Genomic DNA, 21,748 nt, shown 5'->3' on the forward strand with positions numbered 1-21,748 from the left:
CACTTACACACACAACCACAAACCCATGTGTTATCCTATCCAGACACCTTTCAAGGTCATCTTCTCAGTCCGTGTTTGTAAGTGTATGTGTGTTTTTGTGGATGGTAGCAGATGTGCTAATGTATTCATATAAAATAAGACAGTGGACATAAAAGGGCCTCATTTGTCAGTTTCCACATTCATTTGATATAAGACATTAAGTGGACAATCAAACTGAGATGTCAAGCTTCTGTTAAATGTTTAATAATTCCTTTCTTCTTGCATTCATCTTATTCTGGGTGGTGGAGCCTATCCCAGCCAACAATCGGCAGTAGGCAGGGGAAACCCTGAATTGGTTGCCAGGCAATCACAGGGCACAATGAGGTGAACAACCATTCATGCTCAGACTCGTGCAAGGGGAAATTTAGAGTGTTCAATCAGTCTGGCATATGTATTTTTTGGGTGTGGGAGGAAACCAGACTGCCCGGAAAATGCCATGCAGGCATGAGGAAAACATGGAAACTCCCCACAGGAAAGTTAGAACTCTACGGGGATTGAATCCTTTATCTCAGAACTGTGAAGCAGACGTGCTAACTACTCATCCTCCAATATTAGAAAAAATGGACAGTTGTGGTTTAAAACATTTATAACCCCCTATAAAATTGATAATTCAATGAAATGATTTAATTCGAGCCTTGTAGAATGCAAATAGAAATTATTTTTAAAAAAGGTGACTTCAAATTCTTTTATCCAAGTGGCTACTATAATGCTGGAGTCGGTACAAAGATTGTATTCGTTTGGGTAAGTCCCGTAAACATGCCCTTAGTGATGACATAATTTTTCAGACCAGAAAAGAAAAAGCAGTTTTTGGAAAGAGCAGAATTTCATTGGTACTTTTTTTAAATTGGAAAGACAAGAAGGCTTGCTCCTGCAAAAGTAAGAACATGGATGATTTGAGTCTTATAGATTGGTTAATCAAACATTCATTCATTCAGTTTCTGAACCGCTTATCCTCAACAGCGGGGGGCTGGAGCCTATCCCAGCTAACTGTGGGCATCAGGAAGGGGACTCTGAATTGGTGGCCAGCCATTCGCAGGGCACGAGGAGACGGACAACCATTCATGCTCACATTCCTACCTACTGTCAGGAGCAGCTCGTTTGTCCCTCCTGGCTTGCCGTTAGGTTCGAGCAGCTGCGAGTGATTCATGATTACTTCCAGATGTGTGTATTTAAACACCACGGAAGTGGTATTCATTGTCGGATCGTACTGCGTGATACTGCATACTTCACTGCAAAGGTACTGTTCTCCATGCTCCGGTTTTGTTTCGTTTTGGGATGTACAAGTCCTTCTTATTTTGTAAGGCGTTTTGAGTCATTAAAGTTACTATCATGAGCACAGTTCGTCTCGTCCCCTCCTGCTCCCCCACTACTGGGTCCAAATCCCTCCGACCGCGCCACGACGTCTCGGCGCGATCGTAACACCTACGGGCAATTTATAGTGTTCAAACAGCCTACCCTGCATGTTTTTTTTATGTGAGAGGAAACCCAAGTACCCGTAAAAAACCCATGCAAGGCCAGGAGAACATGCAAAATCCACACAGTGAGGACCCACCTGGGATCGAACCCTCAACCCCAGAACTGTGAGGCCAACGCACACTTGCCACTAAAATGTTTTTATCAATGTTAAAAGCGGTTATTTTTGTATCACAATACTGTTAAGTTGGCACAAACTGATTGCATTGGTCTCTCTGGGCCTTGAATCAATTGGAGCGACAAAACACAGATTTTCTTTCAGGAACTAGGCATAGTTCTTCAGACTAATGGTTAGAGAAGTGTGTGCCTTTGTTAGGAATTTGCTATCTGCATAGCAATCAGCATACTCTGTGCAGGTCACTGAAGTTCTGATTTATTGCTCTGCTCCACTCCACCTGCCTGGAAATCTTACTGTCACCCGTGGGCATAGACTTCTCTTCCTTTTTTATTTAATTATTTTGGAAGCGTTTTTTAATTAAAAATCACAATTGAACAGGAGAGATTTGTTTGCTTAGAAAGGCAAAGATGCCGCATTGGTGTTTTCTTCCCACCATCTGTCCTCTTTAGCCAGTATGAAGTATGTAGCAAGTACCCTGTCCTTCATGTCAGCTCCTCTGGGATGCCAGCTGTGCCGCAATGGTGGTGTGAACGAATCTGTGAGGCAAAAACCTTTGATTGCCATGAACTAAAGGTGACCTGGAATTTGCAGTCTACAAAAAAAAACATTCACAAAATTATATTACTATTTAATCACTGTTACTCTCCGTCTCTGATTTTTTTATGTCTGTATCGTGCTCTCATATTTTTTTTCTTTTGGGTTAGCTGAATGGAAGTGCCCAAGTGACACTGATTTTGGAGCCGTCAGTATTTCAGGACTGCTGTCAAAGTCAGTTACTTTGCTTACTGCTGTGTGCAGCATACATTTCCTCCAGGTTTTCATGCCTTTGTATGGTTGTATTTGTTAGTGTGGTAATTTCGTACTTTGTTTCCTAGTTTTTGATAGATTTTTCCATCCTTAATTCTGAATTTTTCAGGTCATTTTGCCTTCTTATTTTTGTTGTTAGTTGAATAAATTTGTGCTGTTTTTGTTTTACTTGTGTCCCTTTGTTTAATAAATATTACCATGCATAAGATCTCCTGAGTTTATGTAGGGATCCACATGTTTCCCGCTTCATAACAGTGGAACGGTCTTTATGTTTGTGATATTTACAGTGTAGGTACAGCTTGTTGTCTTGTAATTGTAATTAACAAGTTCCCCAAGTGAATGGTTTAAACTGATAAAATCAATTTCCAGACTTAAATGCAGCAGAAGCCCAAGTCACCTGGTTCACTGGTGTTTTTTTTTAGGTTTTTTTTTAACCTCCATCAGGCCCCTCTCTGGAGACCATATCTGCCAGGCTGGTCTTGATGGGCTGGACAAGACTATCCTTTAAGTTCGTTTGTGAAGGAATACCACTCTGAGTTTAGGCTATAAATACAACTCACCTTTTGTTTTTTAACATTAAAATGATCATAATTTTCATCACATACTATATAATTCATCCACCCTGCCTGTCAAAACCGCCTACTCCTTGAGGCTGAACCAATCAAAGATTTAAAAGGAAATTATTGAAACCAGCTGACGTGGGCTTCTTGGGATCAGCTTATGTTACTGTTTTCAGCTGAGTTGACTTTCTTGTGTGTCTGAACATGAATGCTTATGCTCAATAATTTTCTTATCACTTTGATACAGTAAGTTTGAGTGCACAGACAAAAATAAAGGTGTGGCTATTAAGTTGCTGAACAGACGGATAATGATATTCTCTTTGGCTATATTATATGTTTGCTAGGTATGGATGACTTATCCAGTGGTCACAGTCCAGTGACGAAGGACAGGGCTCCCCTTCCTCGAAATCGCGCTCCTCCTCACCTCAACTCTTCGCCACTGGTAGGCTACCGTCAGCACAATACGGGACTTTGACCTTGAACAACAATGAGTCAAACTGGATGCTTTGAAACCATGTGCATGATTGTGCTTAAGCAATAAACCTACAAGTACATCCTCATGTATGTTTACGGCAGTTATTGATATTCCTTTGTCCTTTATGTCTACTCCATCAGGTGCCTCTCACAGGTACAGCCAGTGTGCCAACTCTTGAACTGCTACATTTGAGCTTGGCGATGCTCCTATGTGTGCTGCTGGGAACTCCGTTGACTTTTGAGTGACAGGATCGGGGTCAGACAAACAACCGTGCTCTGTGTGTGGTTGCTTAGAATTTCCAATGTTTTTGAGCACAGTTCGGCCACCGACTGTTTCTTTGTGGGCAACGACAATAATTGATTCGGATGGTAGTTGGACTTTCAATTCATGTGAGGATTTTGCCTGCACTGATGACCTCTATGCACAGATACCACCGCACCACATTTTTCAAAAGATGTAAATACAAATCTCAATGTTATATATTTATATAAAGAGTTTATGTAGAAGGCTTTCATGTAAATAGTGCCTAATATACAAGTGATTAGACTGACTTGTGTATATTTTAATTGCACTTTTTTATTACCCACTCACATGATTAATACTATCATAGACATAGTATAGCAGTATGTGGTGCAGTCACCATTAACATGACAGTGATGATTAATTTATGAATCCTGGGAGGACAGAGATAGGGGCACACGATGTAAATCTGCAGAACACAATAGGCAAAAATACACAGTTTAAATGTACAGTATGCCAAAATTGCTCCTTAGTAGTTCATTAAAATACTCTGATTAAGTTTAACATTTCTTGTTGTATACTAAAAATATAATTCATATTTTCCTCTCAGTTTTCTGGCCCTTTAGGGTACCATCTCTCAACATCCCTCTTCATCAAGAAAACAAAAACAAGCATACTGAGAAAAGAAGAACGGGCAAATTATTACTTATTAATAACTATTCATGGCACCATCTGTTTAACAAATGTTAATCTCAGACCTGTTTTGTTTATTTCAATGGCTGTCGGATTTTTAAAATTAATTAATAAAACATCCTCCAACATAATAGGGCTTTTCCCAAATTTGATGAACTTTATGGGCTTGTCCTAGTTTCTCCTAAATACAATAGAACATGATTGAAGTCACAGTGAAACCCTATCTAATAATGCACATTCAATGTAATCCATATTAATTAGGATTATCCCAGCCTGGCAGGTCTTTGAGTCTCCAGCCCCTCCCCAAACTACACAGCAGCAATGCAGACAAGTGGAATAGTGATGAATATATTCAAAAGGGTGCAAGTTACACAGCCAAAAGACACTTTGCATATCTGTCAGTGGGTGACTGACTTTCTGCTTAAAGGAACCACAGTTTCCTGTATCTATTAATATCCTGCGTTTTTACTAAAATCCCCAAATAAATTATTTTACAAAAAAAGAAAAAAAAGAAAAAGAAATTACGTATTTAGCTCTTGGTGTCTTTGCCTGAAAATATACCTGCCAATGTCATAAAATAATAATAATGAAAACTGTTCTATTTGTCCCTCTAAAATTATTTTCACTTGTTCAGCCACACATATTTTAGCCTTGAGAAATATATTCCACGCAAACACTTATGTGGACACCACAGTTTTATTGGTTGGGTTTTTTTCTTGCGGCCGGTGATGATGAAACAGAAAAGACTTGTTTGAACATGCACAGAAGATAAAAGCAAACACCACCAGGTATACGACATGACTGGTCCCGCATTCCACAAATATGCATTAAATACATTGCTTTGTGTGACATTTATTTATCAATGTCATGTTCTTTATTAATAAACCTTTTTCAAAGAAAAACTTGCATTTTGGCGTTCTCTATCTATGCAATATCTTCAACACAAACTGACCAAGATATTTTGAAACGATTTCATATCATCAGTTAATGATGAAGAGTTTTAAAAAAAACATCAAGTTCTAATACTCGTATTTTAGTAACCTGAATTTTCTATTGGATTGTGGTCATTCATTCATTTTCAACACTGCTTAACCTTGACAGGGTCCCTAGGGTGCTGGAGCCTATCCCAGCTGTCCTTGGGCAAGAGGTGGACTACATCAGGGGTACCCAACTCCAGTCCTCCAGGGCCCCTATCTAATCTGTTTTCCATACCTCACATCTCTACCCCACCAAAATCAGATACTCAACTCATCAGCAAGCTGTCCAGAAGCTTGATAACGATACTGATTATTTGATTCGGGTGTGTTGGTGGAGGGAGACATGGAAAACTGACTAGATATGGGCCCTCGACCGGATTTGGCCACCCCTGAACTACACCCTAAACTGCTCGCCAGACAGCCGTAGAGTACACACACAGATACTAGATAACCATTCACACTCACAATTAAACAACTACTGAGTGGGATTCAATCCCACGTGGCCCCACCAAAGTCCGGCAAATGGACCACTACACTATCAGTGACTCCCTGGATTGTCTTTTGGTCTTTTGTTGTTGTCAGGAGATTTTAGCATCCCTCTCTGTTTGTTTTAAATGTCATATGACCTCCGTGATGTAACTTTCACTTCTGTGATGGTGGGGGAAACTGTATTTTTGTAAAGATGTGTGATTTTACTTTTGTCTCTAAAGCTAGCTTGTTCAGCTGCTTGAATTGACTGTCGCACATGAAGTTAGTTAACTTTTTTTCTTAATACTACAGTAATATTACTGCTAACATATTCATGACCCAATTCCAAAATTTTGACTGGCCAACAATTCGGGTTGTCCTGCAGCCCTAAATTGGCTGGGATAGTCTCCAGCACCCCTGCAACCCTTGTGAGGATAAGGGGAATGTAAAATGAAGGACCTAACACATCTGTTACATAATGATAATATAAAGGATTGGCTGTCTGGAGTTGTTAAATCACGTTTTTAAGGATGAGTCACCAGCAGTCTTCAGGGTAATCACAATCTTTGGCCTATTAGGAATGCCATTTAGAAGGTTATTTAGAGGTGGGTCTATTTGCTCAAATGTGAGTATTTGCAACCACTGCCAGAATTGGTCAGCTTTGTACGCGGTGAATTGATTTCATTTTGGGTAAGGGATATACTGCCAAGACCGCCTTTTAGCAATTTGTTCATTCATATTTTTTATGAACCACAACTATGATGAATTAAGATAACCAACCAGACTGTGTTCTCAAATCAAGCTTTGGGTGGTTATTTTAATTATTTTGGTCGGGAATTACGTGAGGATGCTTTACATTGACTATAGCTCAGCCTTCAACACTATAATACCGGAATTCTGACTAACAAACTCTCCCACCTTGGACTATCCTCTTCCATCTGCTGCTGGATAAAGAACTTCTTAATGAACCGACCACAAACTGTTAGACTTGGGTCGGACTCATCTCACCCTGGTAACAATCTGTTCCAGCTGCTACCCTCTGGCAGACGCTATAGGTCCCACAAAGTACAGACAAATAGGCTTAAGGACAGTTTTTTCCCACATCCATCAGGACTCTGCGTAATAACTTCGGGGTGAGGTAATATGAATAGACGTTGGGTGGTAATCTGCCTCCTACTGGCTGACTGAAGGTAAGTGAAAGACAGTGAGATGTAAGTGATCCGCTCGGGGGGTGATGCGATGCACCCATCACGGCAGAATGCCAAATTACGAGTCCGAAATTATCACTTATTTGGGTATTTTGCCGGGAAAACGCACCTTATGGAGAAGCACTACCAATTTCGTCATACGGAGTTTCTGGATATGATGACAATTAGGCTTTTGTCGAGTCAATGATGATGACAAAGCCTATGTCCGATTATTATTATTTCTAAATAATGATAAGGATTATCTGGCAATATGAAAAAATTAGAAAAAGATGTTAAAATTAGAAAAAGATGTCTTTTGAAATGACCGATGAATCCTGGAAAACAATGGTGTTGAATGATGTGAACTATTGTGAGAATTATTCATTCATTCATTTTCCGTGCTACTTATTCTCACAAGGGTCGCAAGGGGCTGGAGCCTATCCCAGCTAACTACGAGCACCAGGCAGGGGATACCCTAAATCGAAGCCAGCCAATTGCAGGGCACAAGGAAACGGATAACCACCCTCTCACTCATGCCTAGAGGAAATTTAAAGCACTCAACCAGCCTACCCTGCTTGTTTTTGGGATTTGTAAGCAAACCATAGTACTCAGAGAAAATCCAGGCAAGCCTAGGAAGACCATACAAACTCCTGGGATCGAACCCTCGGCCCCAGAGCTGCAAGGCCGACACGCTAACCACTCATCCGCCGAGCCGCCTTGATCAATGAATTATTAGGAAACATTTATTGCCTAAGTATAAACGGCCTCTCTCGTTGAGCCCAACATTTTTGCTGTTTCTTCTAATTTGTACATTGCTGTCACAGATATTACATCCAGTATTAATTCATGCCAGTCAGGAATGCATGTAATACAAAGAGGAAATTTGTTTCAAATCCATCAGTGTCTTAAGACAAAAAAATGATGAAATTAATTTCCGTTTATTTAATCAATGGCCAGTTGCTTTTTCATGCATATATCGAGACTCCCTACCACACACACACACACACACACACACACACACACACACACACACACACACACAGCCACACACACACATGGATATGGGAGTGTAAAGTTGGATCAATTGCATATAGTATGAGACCCCAATATTGTGAGATATTAAACAATCAGCAGAGCATAATCAGATTTCAATGCTAAATCAAACCAAACCAAACCAAACTTTTATTCCCATTGTCAGTGTGCTCATAGAAATCAGTATGTAAACCCATTCCTGCCACAATAACATAACAAAAAGTATTTTTAACCAAAGCAAGAAGTAGTGATTCACGTCAATGCCATTATGTCAATCTCTACTGGTTGTAACAGAGTGATTTTATCTTGAGTGGCAAATAGATGGCAGTGTGAGTGACAGGTAAGCTATTAAAAGAGACATGTCCTCATGAATTATATGATTTATTATTTATGTGTGTGTATGTGTGCTAGCATGTGCGTGGGTGTTCTTATATTAGATAATCATTATTCCTGCTGTCCTTGTTAAGTGTATATCACTGATGTTTATTAACCTCTTTACCTGTGGCAGATGCTGACATAAATGACTGATTATGAAGAAATATTTGTCGTTTTGACTCTCAAGCATTATACAAGACTACTTACCACTGGAAGCATGCATGCAGGTTTCAGCAGGCTTTACAGCCTTGACTCTAATTATCTTTCTCTTTCAGACATCTTCATGCTTTGGTGCCTCACAGGCATGCACATGGAAAAAGACTGCCCATTATGTCTGCATGATAATTATGTTTGAGAAGAAGAGGTGTCAGGTATGATGTACTAAGAATAGATTTTGCGTCTTCTAGTACTCATTTATGTTGGATTAATTTATAATGTATTGACTTTTATAGCTTGTGGCAACAACGAGCTGGTTGCTCACGGAGGAAACTTCACAATAAATGGTACTTATTCACATTATTACAAGAACATTTACCAAGAGGTACTAGTTGAAATTCTTTCCTGTGAGATTTTCATCTAATCTGGCTCATATTGAATTTCGGTTGATGAGGAACACAGCCACCTCTTCAGGCGATTGATGGATTAAATAACCTATGATTTTCTCATGGGAGTAAATCAGGATGTTCATTCCATCAAAATTGGCAGGCTAGTGAGAGTGAGACTTCGTTTCGAAATGTCTTAAATAAACTTTCTGGAGCTAAATTGATGTTTAACTGATGTGTCTGTCATCTCTAAGGCACAATTTATTTCCTCCAATCCAAAAAATGATTTTTTTTTTACTTTTACTATTTAGGAAATCCATTTAATCTGCTGATACGTTAAAAATGACAAACCAAAACCTAAAACACAAAAACATAACATGACATAAAAAACATTTTTTTGTGGTAGTTGTTGTGTACAATAAGATGGGGGATTTTAAAAGTATGCCTTCTTTCTTTAGCACACACAACACTTCTACCCAATCGTGGCTTTGCGAGAGCGTTCACAGGCAGAAACATCTTTCAGTCACATTTTTAGCACACCTCACAATTACCACCTAACACTGTGCACAGATATTACTGCACTGAAAAAAATGATGCATTGAATGAACACAAAAAAATTGTGACATAATTTCAATCATTTAGATTTACGTACATTGCTGCAACGACGGTAGTTTTCCAACTAAATGCCCAATTCACCTTTCCGGTGTAAAATTGATGGAGTTTATCATTAGTAGAAGCCCAATTCATTTGAAATGGACTGTGAAGTTTGGTAATTTATTTGCTGCCAGCCTCCCACTTCAATTGCATTTAGTGCTGTCAATATCAAAACTCAGTTGTTGATCTCACCGCCAATTTGTTTATCACAAGTGACACAAAAAAAGTTTTTTTACCAATCCAACAAAATCAACAGAGATGGATTTTTTTTAAATACATTCAAGTGAAACTTTAAAATGTGCCATTTAAGAACCAATTATGGAATTTTCTTTTTTTTATTGTTATGTATTTTAGAAGGGATCTTTTTGTACGAATGCATTTTTGAAATTTACTGTTGAGATTGCACATTGACCTTTGCAATAACTAAACTGAGATAATCTGAATTTCATCCGGAATTCACCTTGGTTACTAAAGTGGCGGACTGTTTACGTCAAGGGTGTCAGACTCGGGTTGGTTCGCGGCCCGCTTTAACGTCAACTTGATTTCACGTGGGCCGGACCATTTTAGATATAATATTTAGATTTTTTTTTAATAAATGGATTAAAAGAACTGGATTAAAATCCCTGAATATTCAATTTTTATAGATATAAAACAATGTTTATTTTAGCTTTTTTTATATATATATTTAGATTTTACAAAATGATTTTTGAACTAAAAACACAGAAAAAAATGATTAAAAAATTACAATTATTGATTTAAAAGGGGGAAAATCAGGAAATTTAATATACATCTATACTCTTCATTTTAATTTGATCCTAAAACTGAAATTCGCCACTCATGATTTACTTTCCCGGGCCACACAAAATGATGCGGCGGGCCAGATTTGCCCCCCGGGCCGCCACTTTGACACATCATTTAGGGCTGCAACTTGATTATGTCTGTAATACGCACATCAAAAATTCCAATTTGTTTCACCCTGTAGGAACATGTTCAATCCTGTCAACAGAATACAATACTTTATTGTTGAAATAAAGTAGCGGTATCAGCCAATGATGCCACACAGCTGGGTGTCAGAATGGGTATCCGGTGCCAAAAAAATCTTACTGGACACATTGATAATATCCCATGTTCTAGGTAAAATCATAAGGGAACAAGAGTTTCCTCTCTCACCGGGGCTTCATCAATGTCAACTTGTTTTTTTCTTTTCGCCATCAAGCATTTTAATCTGTGACCTGTTGTCTGTTCTTTATTCCTTTGCATGGAAGGTATATAGTACATGTTCAAAGTACACACTTAAAACATTCATTGTGAGCGCTGGATTTGAACACAATTCCAAATATACCATCTGACCCGCTCTGCTCTGAGATATCCCAAAAATACCTAAATCAATGGAAAAGTGAAAGTGTGACATTTATTAAAGGTATTTCTATATGCCAGCAATCACCATAACACGTCCTTGACATATGTTAAAGACTGGATTGGCATAAATACCGTTTACTCACCTCTACTTATCTGAGTTTATTTTTTTGGAGCAAACAACACAAGGCTCCAATGTTGTCTGTAGATTGTTTGCGATTCATCCATTTCAAATGTGTCTGTCAGACTTCAGAGTTGCCAGTAGTGACCTTTCCGGGCTCTGCCACAGAAAGGATGTTGGATGTGGCAAACTGCTGGGTATCAGACACCTCATCCATCAAGTCCACCAGTGCTCAGAGTGAGCATGAGAACATACTACCCCCTTCCCCCCATCAATGACAAATCCCTTCACAGAGATGCATTCTGGGCTAGAAGTGAAGATCATTTTGTGATACAAACATCACAATTTTTTTTATAAAAAATTCAACGCTCTTGCATGTTATCAGAAGGATGTAATATTTTCCCCACTTACTGATTTGTGCAAACATAGTATATGACATTTCTGTTGCCAATTGTTGATGGAAGTTCTCCAATTAATGGGTGCCACAAAGAAGATGAACCTTATGTTGGAGATTAGGAAAGCTATATGGACATTTGTTCAATCTCATGGTTATCGATTTTTCAGTTGTATGACTTTAACAGATGTAGCAGTAGCAGGGGGAAAAATGTTGGTAGAACATGTTTGGTTTACTAATGCAATCCACAGTCATTCTATTGTAATCATTATTTCATTCATTCATCTTCCAGCCCGTCCTCAAAAGGGTTGTGGGGGTTGCTGGAGCCCAACCCAGCTGTCTTTGGGCGGAAGGCAGGCTACACCCTAGACCACGAGTGTCAGACTCGGGTTGGTTCGCGGGCCGCTTTAACGTCAACTTGATTTCACGTGGGCCTGACCATTTTAGATATAATATTTAGATTTTTTTAAATAAATGGATTAAAAGAACTGGATTAAAAGCCCTGAATATTCAGGTTTTTTTTATAGATCTAAAACAATGTTTATTCTAGCTTTTTTTAAAATATATTTTTAGATTTTACAAAATGATATTTTAACTAAAAACACAGAAAAAAATGATTAAAAATTTACATTTATTGATTTAAAAGGGGGAAAATCAGAAAAATTTATATACATATATACTCTTCATTTTAATTTGATCCTAAAACAGAAAGTCGGCACTCATGATTTACTTTCCCGGGCCACACAAAATGATGCGGCGGGCCAGATTTGGCCTCCGGGCCGCCACTTTGACACATGTGCACTAGACTGTTCGACAGTCTGTCATAGGGCACACAGTGACACAGATGACCGTTTGCACTCCCAATCATACCGCCACCAGCAGGAATTGAGCCTGCACCTGCCCACACCGAAGTCAGGCGAGTGAACCTCTACAGCAGGGGTCGGGAATCTTTTTGATGGAAAGAGCCATAAACAATTCATATTTTTTAAATGTTAATCCTTGAGAGCCATGCTCCGAATTTAAAAGTCAACATACATGAAAATGTGTGCCTTTTTAGTCACTTCACCACTTTTAAAGTACAAAAAGTCTCTGAATTCTTTTGACAACATTGTTACGTTGTTGCTAATCAATGAGTATCAATGAGAAAATCCATGCAAAAGAGTGTAATGAAAAAAAAAGATTATAAGGCGCTGGGGTAGTGTCACCTACCCCTGCTCTACAGGAACCTCTATTGTAAAGGAGCTTTTGATTGGACAGTCGTGCTCAAACTCTGCCGGTGGCCGTTTCCCTATTTCAGATCGCATCTGGCCAAAAGGAAAGCAACTGTACCACAAAAATAAATTAAAAAACGGTCACAGAAGTGAATCTACGTTTTGATGGGATGTTTGAATTTGTTCGACATTTCATAACTTGGATTTCTTTTGTATCTTTTTCACAACTAAGCTTTTTGTAACCTGAGTATTTCATATGTAGAATTCTTAACTATGGAGTGGTTAGTACGTCGGCCTCAGAGCTCCGGGGTCCTGGGTTGAAGTCTAGGTCACGTCCATCTCTGTGGAGTTTGTATGTTCTCCCCAGGCCTGCGTGGGTTTCCTCCAGGTTCTCTGGCTTCTCTCAGGCTTATGTGGTATTTTTCTGGGTACTCCGTTTTACTACCACATCCCCAAAACATGTATGGTAGGCTGATTGGACACTCTAAATTGCCCCTAGGTATGGGTGTGAGAGTGCATGGTTGTCCGTCTCCTTGTGCCCTGCGATCGGCTGGCCACCGATTCAGCATGTCCCCCGCCTCTGGCCCGCAGTCAGATGGGATAGGCTCAAGCACCCCCCGCGACCCTAATGTGGATAAAGCGATACAGAAAATGAGATGAGATGAGATATATCACCTGCAGGTAGCGCTGTTCGACCGTGTGAGTGAGCGATCAAAGAACCCTAAGGAGGTCCACACTTATATTCCAAAAACGTACCTGTCGTACTTCTATCCGCTGTAGTAGTCGATGTTGTCTGCATAAGCAACGCATTATATTTTATCCAGAAGCCAGCAGTTTTCATATTACTCCTGCTTTAACAGAACACCTGCGCTCTCTCTCTTTCTGTTCTCTCTCTCTCCCTCCCATCCCGTCTCTCTCTTTCTCTCTCTCTCTTTGTCTCCGGCATCCCTCCAGCAGAGGAGGGGAAAGAGGTGAAGGGGTGTACCCGACACCTACAGCTTCCCGTTCCCTTTCTACCATTCTTATCCTTCCAATAGTCCCACTATGGGAGGACAACCCGGCTGAACGACCGCCACACTACCGTGACAAGGACTCGTTGTAGAACTCCGATTTTTTATTGATTTATTTTCCCAGCCAGATTTTCTTGGACTACACTTGAGAAGATGCGACTTTTTCTCATTTCTCTGCTGCTGGGTCTGACCGGAGCAGCGGGGCAGACACCGAACAGGAGCTGCGCCGACCTGCGCCAGTTCTACACCGGGAAAGGCTTCACGCTGGCCGGTGTACCTCAAACAGAGACCTCTGGTCAGTTGAAATCCCAAAACAGCGCGCGGGTTAATTGTTAATTGTTTATTCACGTGAACAACCTTTTTTTTGTATAGAGATTGACCATACTTACTGAATGTGTGCGAGTAAAAAATGATTTATGGAAGCCCATTCCTGCCAATAAGAAAAAAGTATATACTATACCTATGTTCATTGTTTTTTTTTCCGTACCTTAATTTGACACCAGTAATACATGAAAATTCATTAGTTTTCTGAAACTCTCACCCGGCTCGCAAGGGGTGCTGGAGCCTAACCCAGCTGACTTCGGGCCAGAGGCGGGGGGGCACCCTGAATCGGTGGCCAGCCAATCGCAGGGCACAAGGAGACAGACAACCATTTACGCCCATACTCATACCTAGGGGCAATTTAGAGTGCTCAACCAGCCTACCCTAAGATGGAAACTCCACACAGTAAGGACCCACCTGGGATCTAACCCTCGACCCCAGAACTGTGAGGCTGACGCGCTAACCACTTTTTCCGCCGGGCCGCCAAGCTCACGCTATGTGCGTTCAAATTCAATATTACGTTTCGTGAATAAAATTAAACGGGCGGCACGGCGGATGAGTGGTTATCGCGTCGGCCTCACAGTGGGGCAACCGGGTTCAAATCCAGGTCGGTCCACCTGTGTAGAGTTTGCATGTTCTCCCCGGGCTTGCGTAGGTTTTCTCTGGGTACTGTGGTTTCCTCCCACATTCCAAAAACATGCACGGTAGGCTGATTGAACACTCTAAATTGCCCCTAGGTATGAGTGTCAGTGTAAATGGTTGTTTGTCTCCTTATGCCCTGCGATTGGCTAGCAACCAATTCAAGGTGTCCCCCGCCTCTGGCCCAAAGTCAGCTGGAATCGGCTCCAACATCCCCCACAACCCTCCACAGGATAAAGCGGTTCAGAAAATGAGATGAGAAAATGAGACATGAAACTAAAGTATGTAATTTAGCTCACTAACAGAGGAACCAAGTATGAGTATAACACTTTCTATTGATTATAATTGGATTTAGAGGAACCAAAAGATTAGGGGTTTCCTTATTTGTCAAACTTTGACAAAACAGACTTACGAAATGCTCAAAAAATTTGCAGCGAAGCACTATATCAACTACAAAGCAGCTAATCAGTTATTATCATATTAATAATACAACTTCCAACCCTGTACTAAAAGTACACCATCTATTTATTTTTTCCTTTGGCCAGATACTTGTTTTCTTTTTTTCTCTTGCTGCTGCATGTAAAGCTACATAATGTTTGAAATTTACTTGCAGGCTACAATAGATCTTGAGATCTTGCTACACACAGCGGAATCTAATTTGTGTGTTTATGAAGGTATGATGTCCATTCCTGTCCCTTCCCCAACTTGTGGCTTTGGTGCTGATAGCCAAGATTCAATAATTTCATTTAGCATCAATGCCAGAGTTGAAAAAGGGCTAAAAGGACATCATATCTTTATAGGGCCATGCTTTATCCGATCCTTTCACTCAACCTTTTCCATTACAAACAGCTGACTTGATGGTCTTGATGGTAGTGACACATACAGTCCTCAACTCCATCACTATACTAGGTACATATTTCTGAGTTCTAACTTCTAAGCACCTTATTTATTACTTACTGATTGTTTGTGTCTCCTTTATTAGCTTATACTCGTGCATAAAAGTACCTAGTCTGAATAATTTTGTAAATGTTGCTTGGCTTGTGTGCGTAAAAGTGGTCTGAGTTTTCTTTTTTTTTTGCCCTGGCGGAAATGGGCAGCGCCAGTGGCTAGTAAAAAGCCTAGTCTGCTTTTTAGCAGAAACAGGCTGTGCAATTAAAATAAAATATTTTTTCCTCAGACAGAAATAGACTTCATGCTCTGGTTAAAGAAATAGTTTTTATTGTGGCAGGAATGGGTTTTAATACTGATTTCTATGAGCCCACTGACAATGGGAAAATGTTTGGTTTGGTTTGATTTAGCATTACAAATGTGATTCTGCTCTGTTGATCGTTTTGTGCCCTGCAATTGGCTGGCCATTCATTCAGAATATCACCTGCTTGCTGCCTGTAGTTAACTGGGATTGGCTCCAGCACCCCCTGTGACCCTTGTGAGGATCAGAACATGAGGGAATGAAACGGTGGAATGAATTCGTTAATCAACCAGTCAATTATTACTGAATATCAGATAATCATAGCGATAACTGGTCAGTCCATGTATCTGTCAAACAGACATCACACTTGAGCCATACTTCACACATTTGGATTTTACTATTTTAACTGTGAAGGCTGAACAGCAAGGTCTTTGGCTATTTCCTTGAATGCGTCTCTTCAATCATTTAGGGGTGGACAGTGGCAGGAGCCTGGAAAGATGGAGACAAAAGAGTACAATGTGTCTGTGTGCAAGCTGTGTATCATGCAGAAGGTCATGCACATATGTCTTGTGTGGTGGGATATGAAGCAGTTTTGTGTGGGTGGTTGATGCCGAATGCGATACCAACACAGAGACAACAGAAAGACAGATAAATGCAACTTGAATGAGTAAGTCGTGGACAGACGGAGGAAGGAGGCAAAGACACCAGAGGATCAGCAGAGGGATGGAGAGAGGGGGAGGGGTGTTCAGATAAATTTTCAGGAGAGAGAGAGAAGTGAGTCACTCAAGGTCTCAGTGGGTGCTTCAGAGATAGCCAAGGAGGAGTCCAACATAGCTCACTCCTCCCTCTCCATTAAAAACTCATATTTTATTGACTGATGAAAAAAACAATGCCTTTATCACTTGGACCACAATCTGCTCCAGTTATTTGAGCAAGAGTTTTGCCTCCTTCTGAAATAATTGAAACTGGCAAGCAGATAGGCACAGAAAGATTGTGACAGGGAGTAGAATTCCCTTAAAGAGCGACTATTCATTATTGTGAGGGTACAGTAGCTGTTGTCCTCAGGGAGAAATACTCATCTCGCATGCCTACTGTACTTGAAACGATTTGTTGCCCATGGGCTCCTGAAAAAAACATTAATTGGAAACAACTGCCTGCAAAGAGTTAGGAAATTTGCCTTGTAGTTCTGAGGTCCAGGTTTCTCCCAATGTCTTTCCTTCATGAGTTTTGTCCAGATAATTCAGATTCTTCACACATGTGACTGGACGGTGACCTATTATGGGTGTAGCCTGTCATTCGCCCAGTTAACTGTGATTGACTCCATACACATTTCCTAGCCCAGTGAAGACGTGCGGTACAGAGAATGGATAGCAATGGTAGTCATGGCTGTGGGAAATGTAAGGTTTGGCATAGGGTGTGAGACTCGGCGGGTGGCTCTCTCTCAAAGGAGCTTAAGGGTTTTCAACCAGCCTACCTTGCGTGTTTTTGGGAACATGCAAAATCCACACAGTAAGGACCGACCTGGAATCGAATCCACGACCCCAGAAAGGTTGATGCGCTAACTACTCAGCCCCCGGTCCGCCTAACGTAATCAAATTCTTTATCACCTTCATTTTAATGGTTTAGTAATAATAAAAAAAAAAAAAAATATATATATATATAGTGGTCCTCACTGTGTGGAGTTTGCATGTTCCCCTGGCTTGTGTGGGTTCTTTCCAGGTATTCCGGTTTCCTCCCACATCCCAAAAACATTCTAAATTTCCCCCAAGTGATCAGTCTGAGTGTGAATGGTTGTCCGTCTTCTTGTGACCCGTGATGGGCTGGCGTGTCCCCCGCCTGGAGCCCATAGTGGGCTGGGATAGGCTCCAGCACCCCCCACGACCCTTGTGAGGATAAGCAGTTGAGAAAATGAATGAAATAATGAAATTAAAGAAGAGAATGAATTTTAAGTCAATGGATTAAAGTGCTTCTCAAGTCAGACCCAGGTAATTTCAACCTGCTTTTGTTTTTTCCTCTCACTGCAAGATTCTGTGAAAAAGGTCCAATAAAGTTTAAGAAATGTACAGTTTGTATTATTTATAATAATTCACTGAACTCTTGACTACTGTAGCATGCATGCCCTACATTCTTGCCTCATGAGTTAGACACTCTTATTCTGTTTTCTCCCTACTCACATATCTTATTGTGCCACAGGTTCAATGCTTTGTGAATAGAAGTCATCCTTTTTCTTGCTGTCTGCCAGTTCTCTTTTTGCCTGCCAGCCGTTTCTACTCTGAACACATGGCCAGAGGTTAAGATGTATTCAATTTTAGTGTTCGGGTGTGGTGCATGTCTTAAAGTCAGTGAAAACCAACACCTCCAAAGAGGTGTCCATCACAAATGCATTATTTTGGAGAGAAGCACACACCCATGTGATCAAATGACCTGCAGGAACAGAACGAGACCATTTTGTTTGACATTTGGTCTGAGGTTTCCACCAAATAGTGTTTATCTATTGAATATTGCTTTCATGAAGAAACCCTAAATAGGACATCATGAAATACTGTATATTTAAGCTGCATTGAACACAAGCCCTGCCCCGCCTATTGGACTTCTGCAATTTCAAGACCAGGGCTCCAGAAGTCAGTGTGTGGCATGCAACAGAAAAATATGTTAATGAGTTCATTTTTCTTGTTTGAATACCAAAATTCCAGTTTCACTAATCAGATCTACAGGAAGCAGCCGAAAATTCATTCGTAAAGATAAAACAAACAAGTAGAATGCATGACTCTCTCTCTCTCTCTCTCTCTCTCTCTCTCTCTCTCTCTCTCTCTCTCTCTCTCTCTCTCTCTCTCTCTCGCTCTCTCTCTCTCTCTGTCTCTGTCTGTCTCTCTCTCTCTCTCTCTCTCTCTCTCTCTCTCTCTCTCTCTCTCTCTCTCTCTCTCTCTCTCTCTCTCTCTCCCCCATTTTATTTTTGGAGTAAAATGTTAAATTATTGCTGAACCCTTGTCTTGGGAGACATTTCAATTAATAATGCCAGAATTAAACAAGCTCAAACAGTTACCGAAGAAACAAACTTCAGTTTAGGGAAATGCACTGTTATGATCCGTCTGGGATTTGTATTTTAAATTACTCTCTTCTATTTTTTTCTGTCCCCAGAGACATTTTTATTTAATCATTAAAATTGCATATCAAGCGATCCTCACCTACGTGTAAACGGAATAATTCATTATGACTCCATACTGTGCTCTACAGTCAGTGATTTTAAAGCTCACATCATTGTAATAATACAAAATATTTTCCTAGATGTCTTTATCTGTTTCTATTTATCAACTATTCAAAAAAACTAACATGTTTTTGTCGTGTCCATGAAGAATCTCTTTTACTCCTTGAGATTTGTAGTTTCAAGGCATACTATAAAAACTATTCTTCAGCTCATAATAATTTTAAGGCACAGTGGAATGTGTATTATAACCTGTTAATTTATTACCAGTTTGCCAAATTTTGTAAATCATCATTTTGTCCTAACCCAATCCATTTCATCAATTGATAATTTAAAGGCGAAGACCTAAAAATAAATGTGAAAATTCAATTTTATTCATCCATTCATTTGTCTGAAGCACTTTTCCTAGAATTCCATTTTATCACAGTAAAAATGTACCATTTAAAAAAATTCACGTATGCGACCCAGCAGAAAAGTGGTTAGTATGTCTGACTGCCTTGATTCCAAACCATTCAGTCCACAAGTGTAACGACGCAGTTGTTATACATCGAAGCAAAATTTTCTTCTCGACCTGAATATGGTTGCCCTCACCCTGTGAACTAATGTTCCTTTCATCCAGGGGATTTGATACATCACAACTTTGAAAGTACAGCAATAACTAATCTGCCTCTGATATGCCCCCATTAATGGCTTTACTACATCTCATGAGAATCATCAGCAACCAAATATTAAACTACTGAAATAATAACCGTATTAAGATTTTGAACAGTTCAGTGATATACACACACACCTCTACTCTCATGTTGTATGCCACCTTCCCATCACTAGGACCATCATTACTGTTGGATTAAAGGCTGATGTCTAATCTCCCACTAAACCAGATCACTTAATCTCTTTTAGCAGTTTCTAGTTCAAAACATGGCATCAACACATGCTCACATTGCCATATAACATACATGCCTACTTTCGTTTTTCTTGCGTTTGTGTTCTGAAGTTTGTGTTTCCACACAGCATTTCTTTGTATCGGAGTACTATTATCCATGCAAGAACACAAATCGCTGGTTCCACCCCACTGCTAATACTTAATACTGAATCTAGTTGTCCTAGAGAGTCACTTGAGCTTTGCTATATCGTGACTCATTCACCCGTGAATGCAGAAATTTGCACAGTCAAGACAGTTTCTCAGTGATGCAAAGAGTCATATTTCTAAAACAGTTTTGGAAAATGCATTTGGCTACTAACAATATTTGATTTTGGTTGCCGCACATACACGTGTGCCAATAAATGATCATGCTGGGCAGCAGGCATGGCTGGTCTGTGGTAGAGTGGGGTATTTTTAGTTTGGTAATTCATTCATTCATTCATGCTCGTAAGGGTTGCGGGAGATGCCCGAGCCTCTCCCACCTGATCTTGGGCCAAAGGCAGATTACAACCTAGACTGGTCGCCAGTCAGCCGGCACACAGACAGACAGACAACCACTAATGCTCACAATCATACTGCCACCATCTGGAATCGAGCCCACGCCTACCCACACCGAACCAAGCGAACCTTCTCATCATCAGGTGGAAATTATCAGTTTCTTAAAGGATACTCTGCAATAATTTCCAACGCCTCTACAAAAAAAAAAAAAAGATAATAAAGGCATTGTCATAAACCTTGAGTATTAATGAACAGAGCACACTATGAGGTTTTGCAGACTGAAGTCCTCCATACTGTTGTTGAGCTGTCTAGTGCTTTAGAAGGATTTTTTTACTTTTCTATTTTTGCCGTACTTAAGACGTTCTGGAGAGCATGAGTAAGTTGAATAGTACAACATATTCTGATCGTTTATTCAGTAGAATAAAGGTGAATGTAGTTTATTTTTTGTGTTATTTGACCCCCAATCTTTACAAGTCAACAAAAAAGAACATCAAAAATAGCTACAGTACTTATGAGTCACTTTGCCACAGCAAACTGATGCGTCCATCTTGTTAACATTTTATTTTCTTCTCTCGTCTACCATTGAACTCCTACCTTGTCACTGTGCTTTCATTTTATTTTTATTCTCATGTCATCTCAATTTTCCCTTAATGTCTCATCATTACACTTTCATGCCCCTTTTTGCTCTGTTCCATTTTAATTCAGTGTTAAAGCAGGGTTAGCAGTAAGGTTACATGGTATTATGGCTACATACAGGTTCTTATAAAGGGTGCAGAATGCAACATGCCAAAGTCATATGTCTCTCCATTAGTTAATACTTTGCCATGTTAGTAACAAGGTTTTTATAAAACGCTCATTAGGAAAGGGAAGCCACAAATAAATTAAGGGGAATAATTCAAACCAGTGCTCCCCTTTAACTTTACTGCAAAATAATGAGTCACCTTGATCTTTGTTGATTGAACCAGTCCAGACCCCGTCAGAGTGACTGTTAGAATGTGGAAGTGCTTCTTATTCTTTGTGGCTTATTCTTTTTATGGATGTTTGCCCTCAGTTTGTCATACTTCAGGTCTTTATTTTTCCATTACTATTGCTGATTTATTACTTGTTGTGTAGTGGGTGTGAGGCACAAGGCTTATTTAAGAGGGACATTAGTTTGGTCATAATGAAACTGATTTTTAATAGTGCAGAGGTCACTTCCTTTCTGAGATGGGTTTTATCGCAGCAGGTGATTAAAAGTTGAAACAG

At 40.0% G+C, this 21,748-nt stretch overlaps 2 protein-coding genes across 3 annotated transcripts in view; both read left to right on the plus strand.

Annotated features, from left to right (window-relative positions):
• Positions 1-4,564, plus strand: part of LOC144078905 (glypican-5-like) — a 32,933-nt gene extending 28,369 nt beyond the window's left edge. The window contains exons 10-12 of one of the 2 annotated variants that reach the window (XM_077607361.1): positions 3,342-3,439; positions 3,613-3,727; positions 4,323-4,564. In XM_077607361.1, coding sequence (XP_077463487.1) covers positions 3,342-3,439; positions 3,613-3,717 — 203 coding nt within the window. In that variant the 3' untranslated portion in view covers positions 3,718-3,727; positions 4,323-4,564. Of the gene's footprint in view, positions 1-3,341; positions 3,440-3,612 lie in introns of both variants that reach the window. The other variant, XM_077607360.1, reaches the window with a different exon arrangement.
• Positions 4,565-13,537: 8,973 nt separating this feature from the next.
• The window catches only part of gpc1a (glypican 1a), a 28,772-nt gene continuing 20,561 nt past the window's right edge, over positions 13,538-21,748 (plus strand). Inside the window, exon 1 of the mRNA XM_077607362.1 lies at positions 13,538-14,027. Coding sequence (XP_077463488.1) covers positions 13,886-14,027 — 142 coding nt within the window. The 5' untranslated portion in view covers positions 13,538-13,885. The remainder of the gene's footprint in view (positions 14,028-21,748) is intronic.

This window comes from Stigmatopora argus, chromosome 8, assembly GCF_051989625.1.
Source record: "Stigmatopora argus isolate UIUO_Sarg chromosome 8, RoL_Sarg_1.0, whole genome shotgun sequence".
NCBI lineage: Eukaryota > Metazoa > Chordata > Actinopteri > Syngnathiformes > Syngnathidae > Stigmatopora > Stigmatopora argus.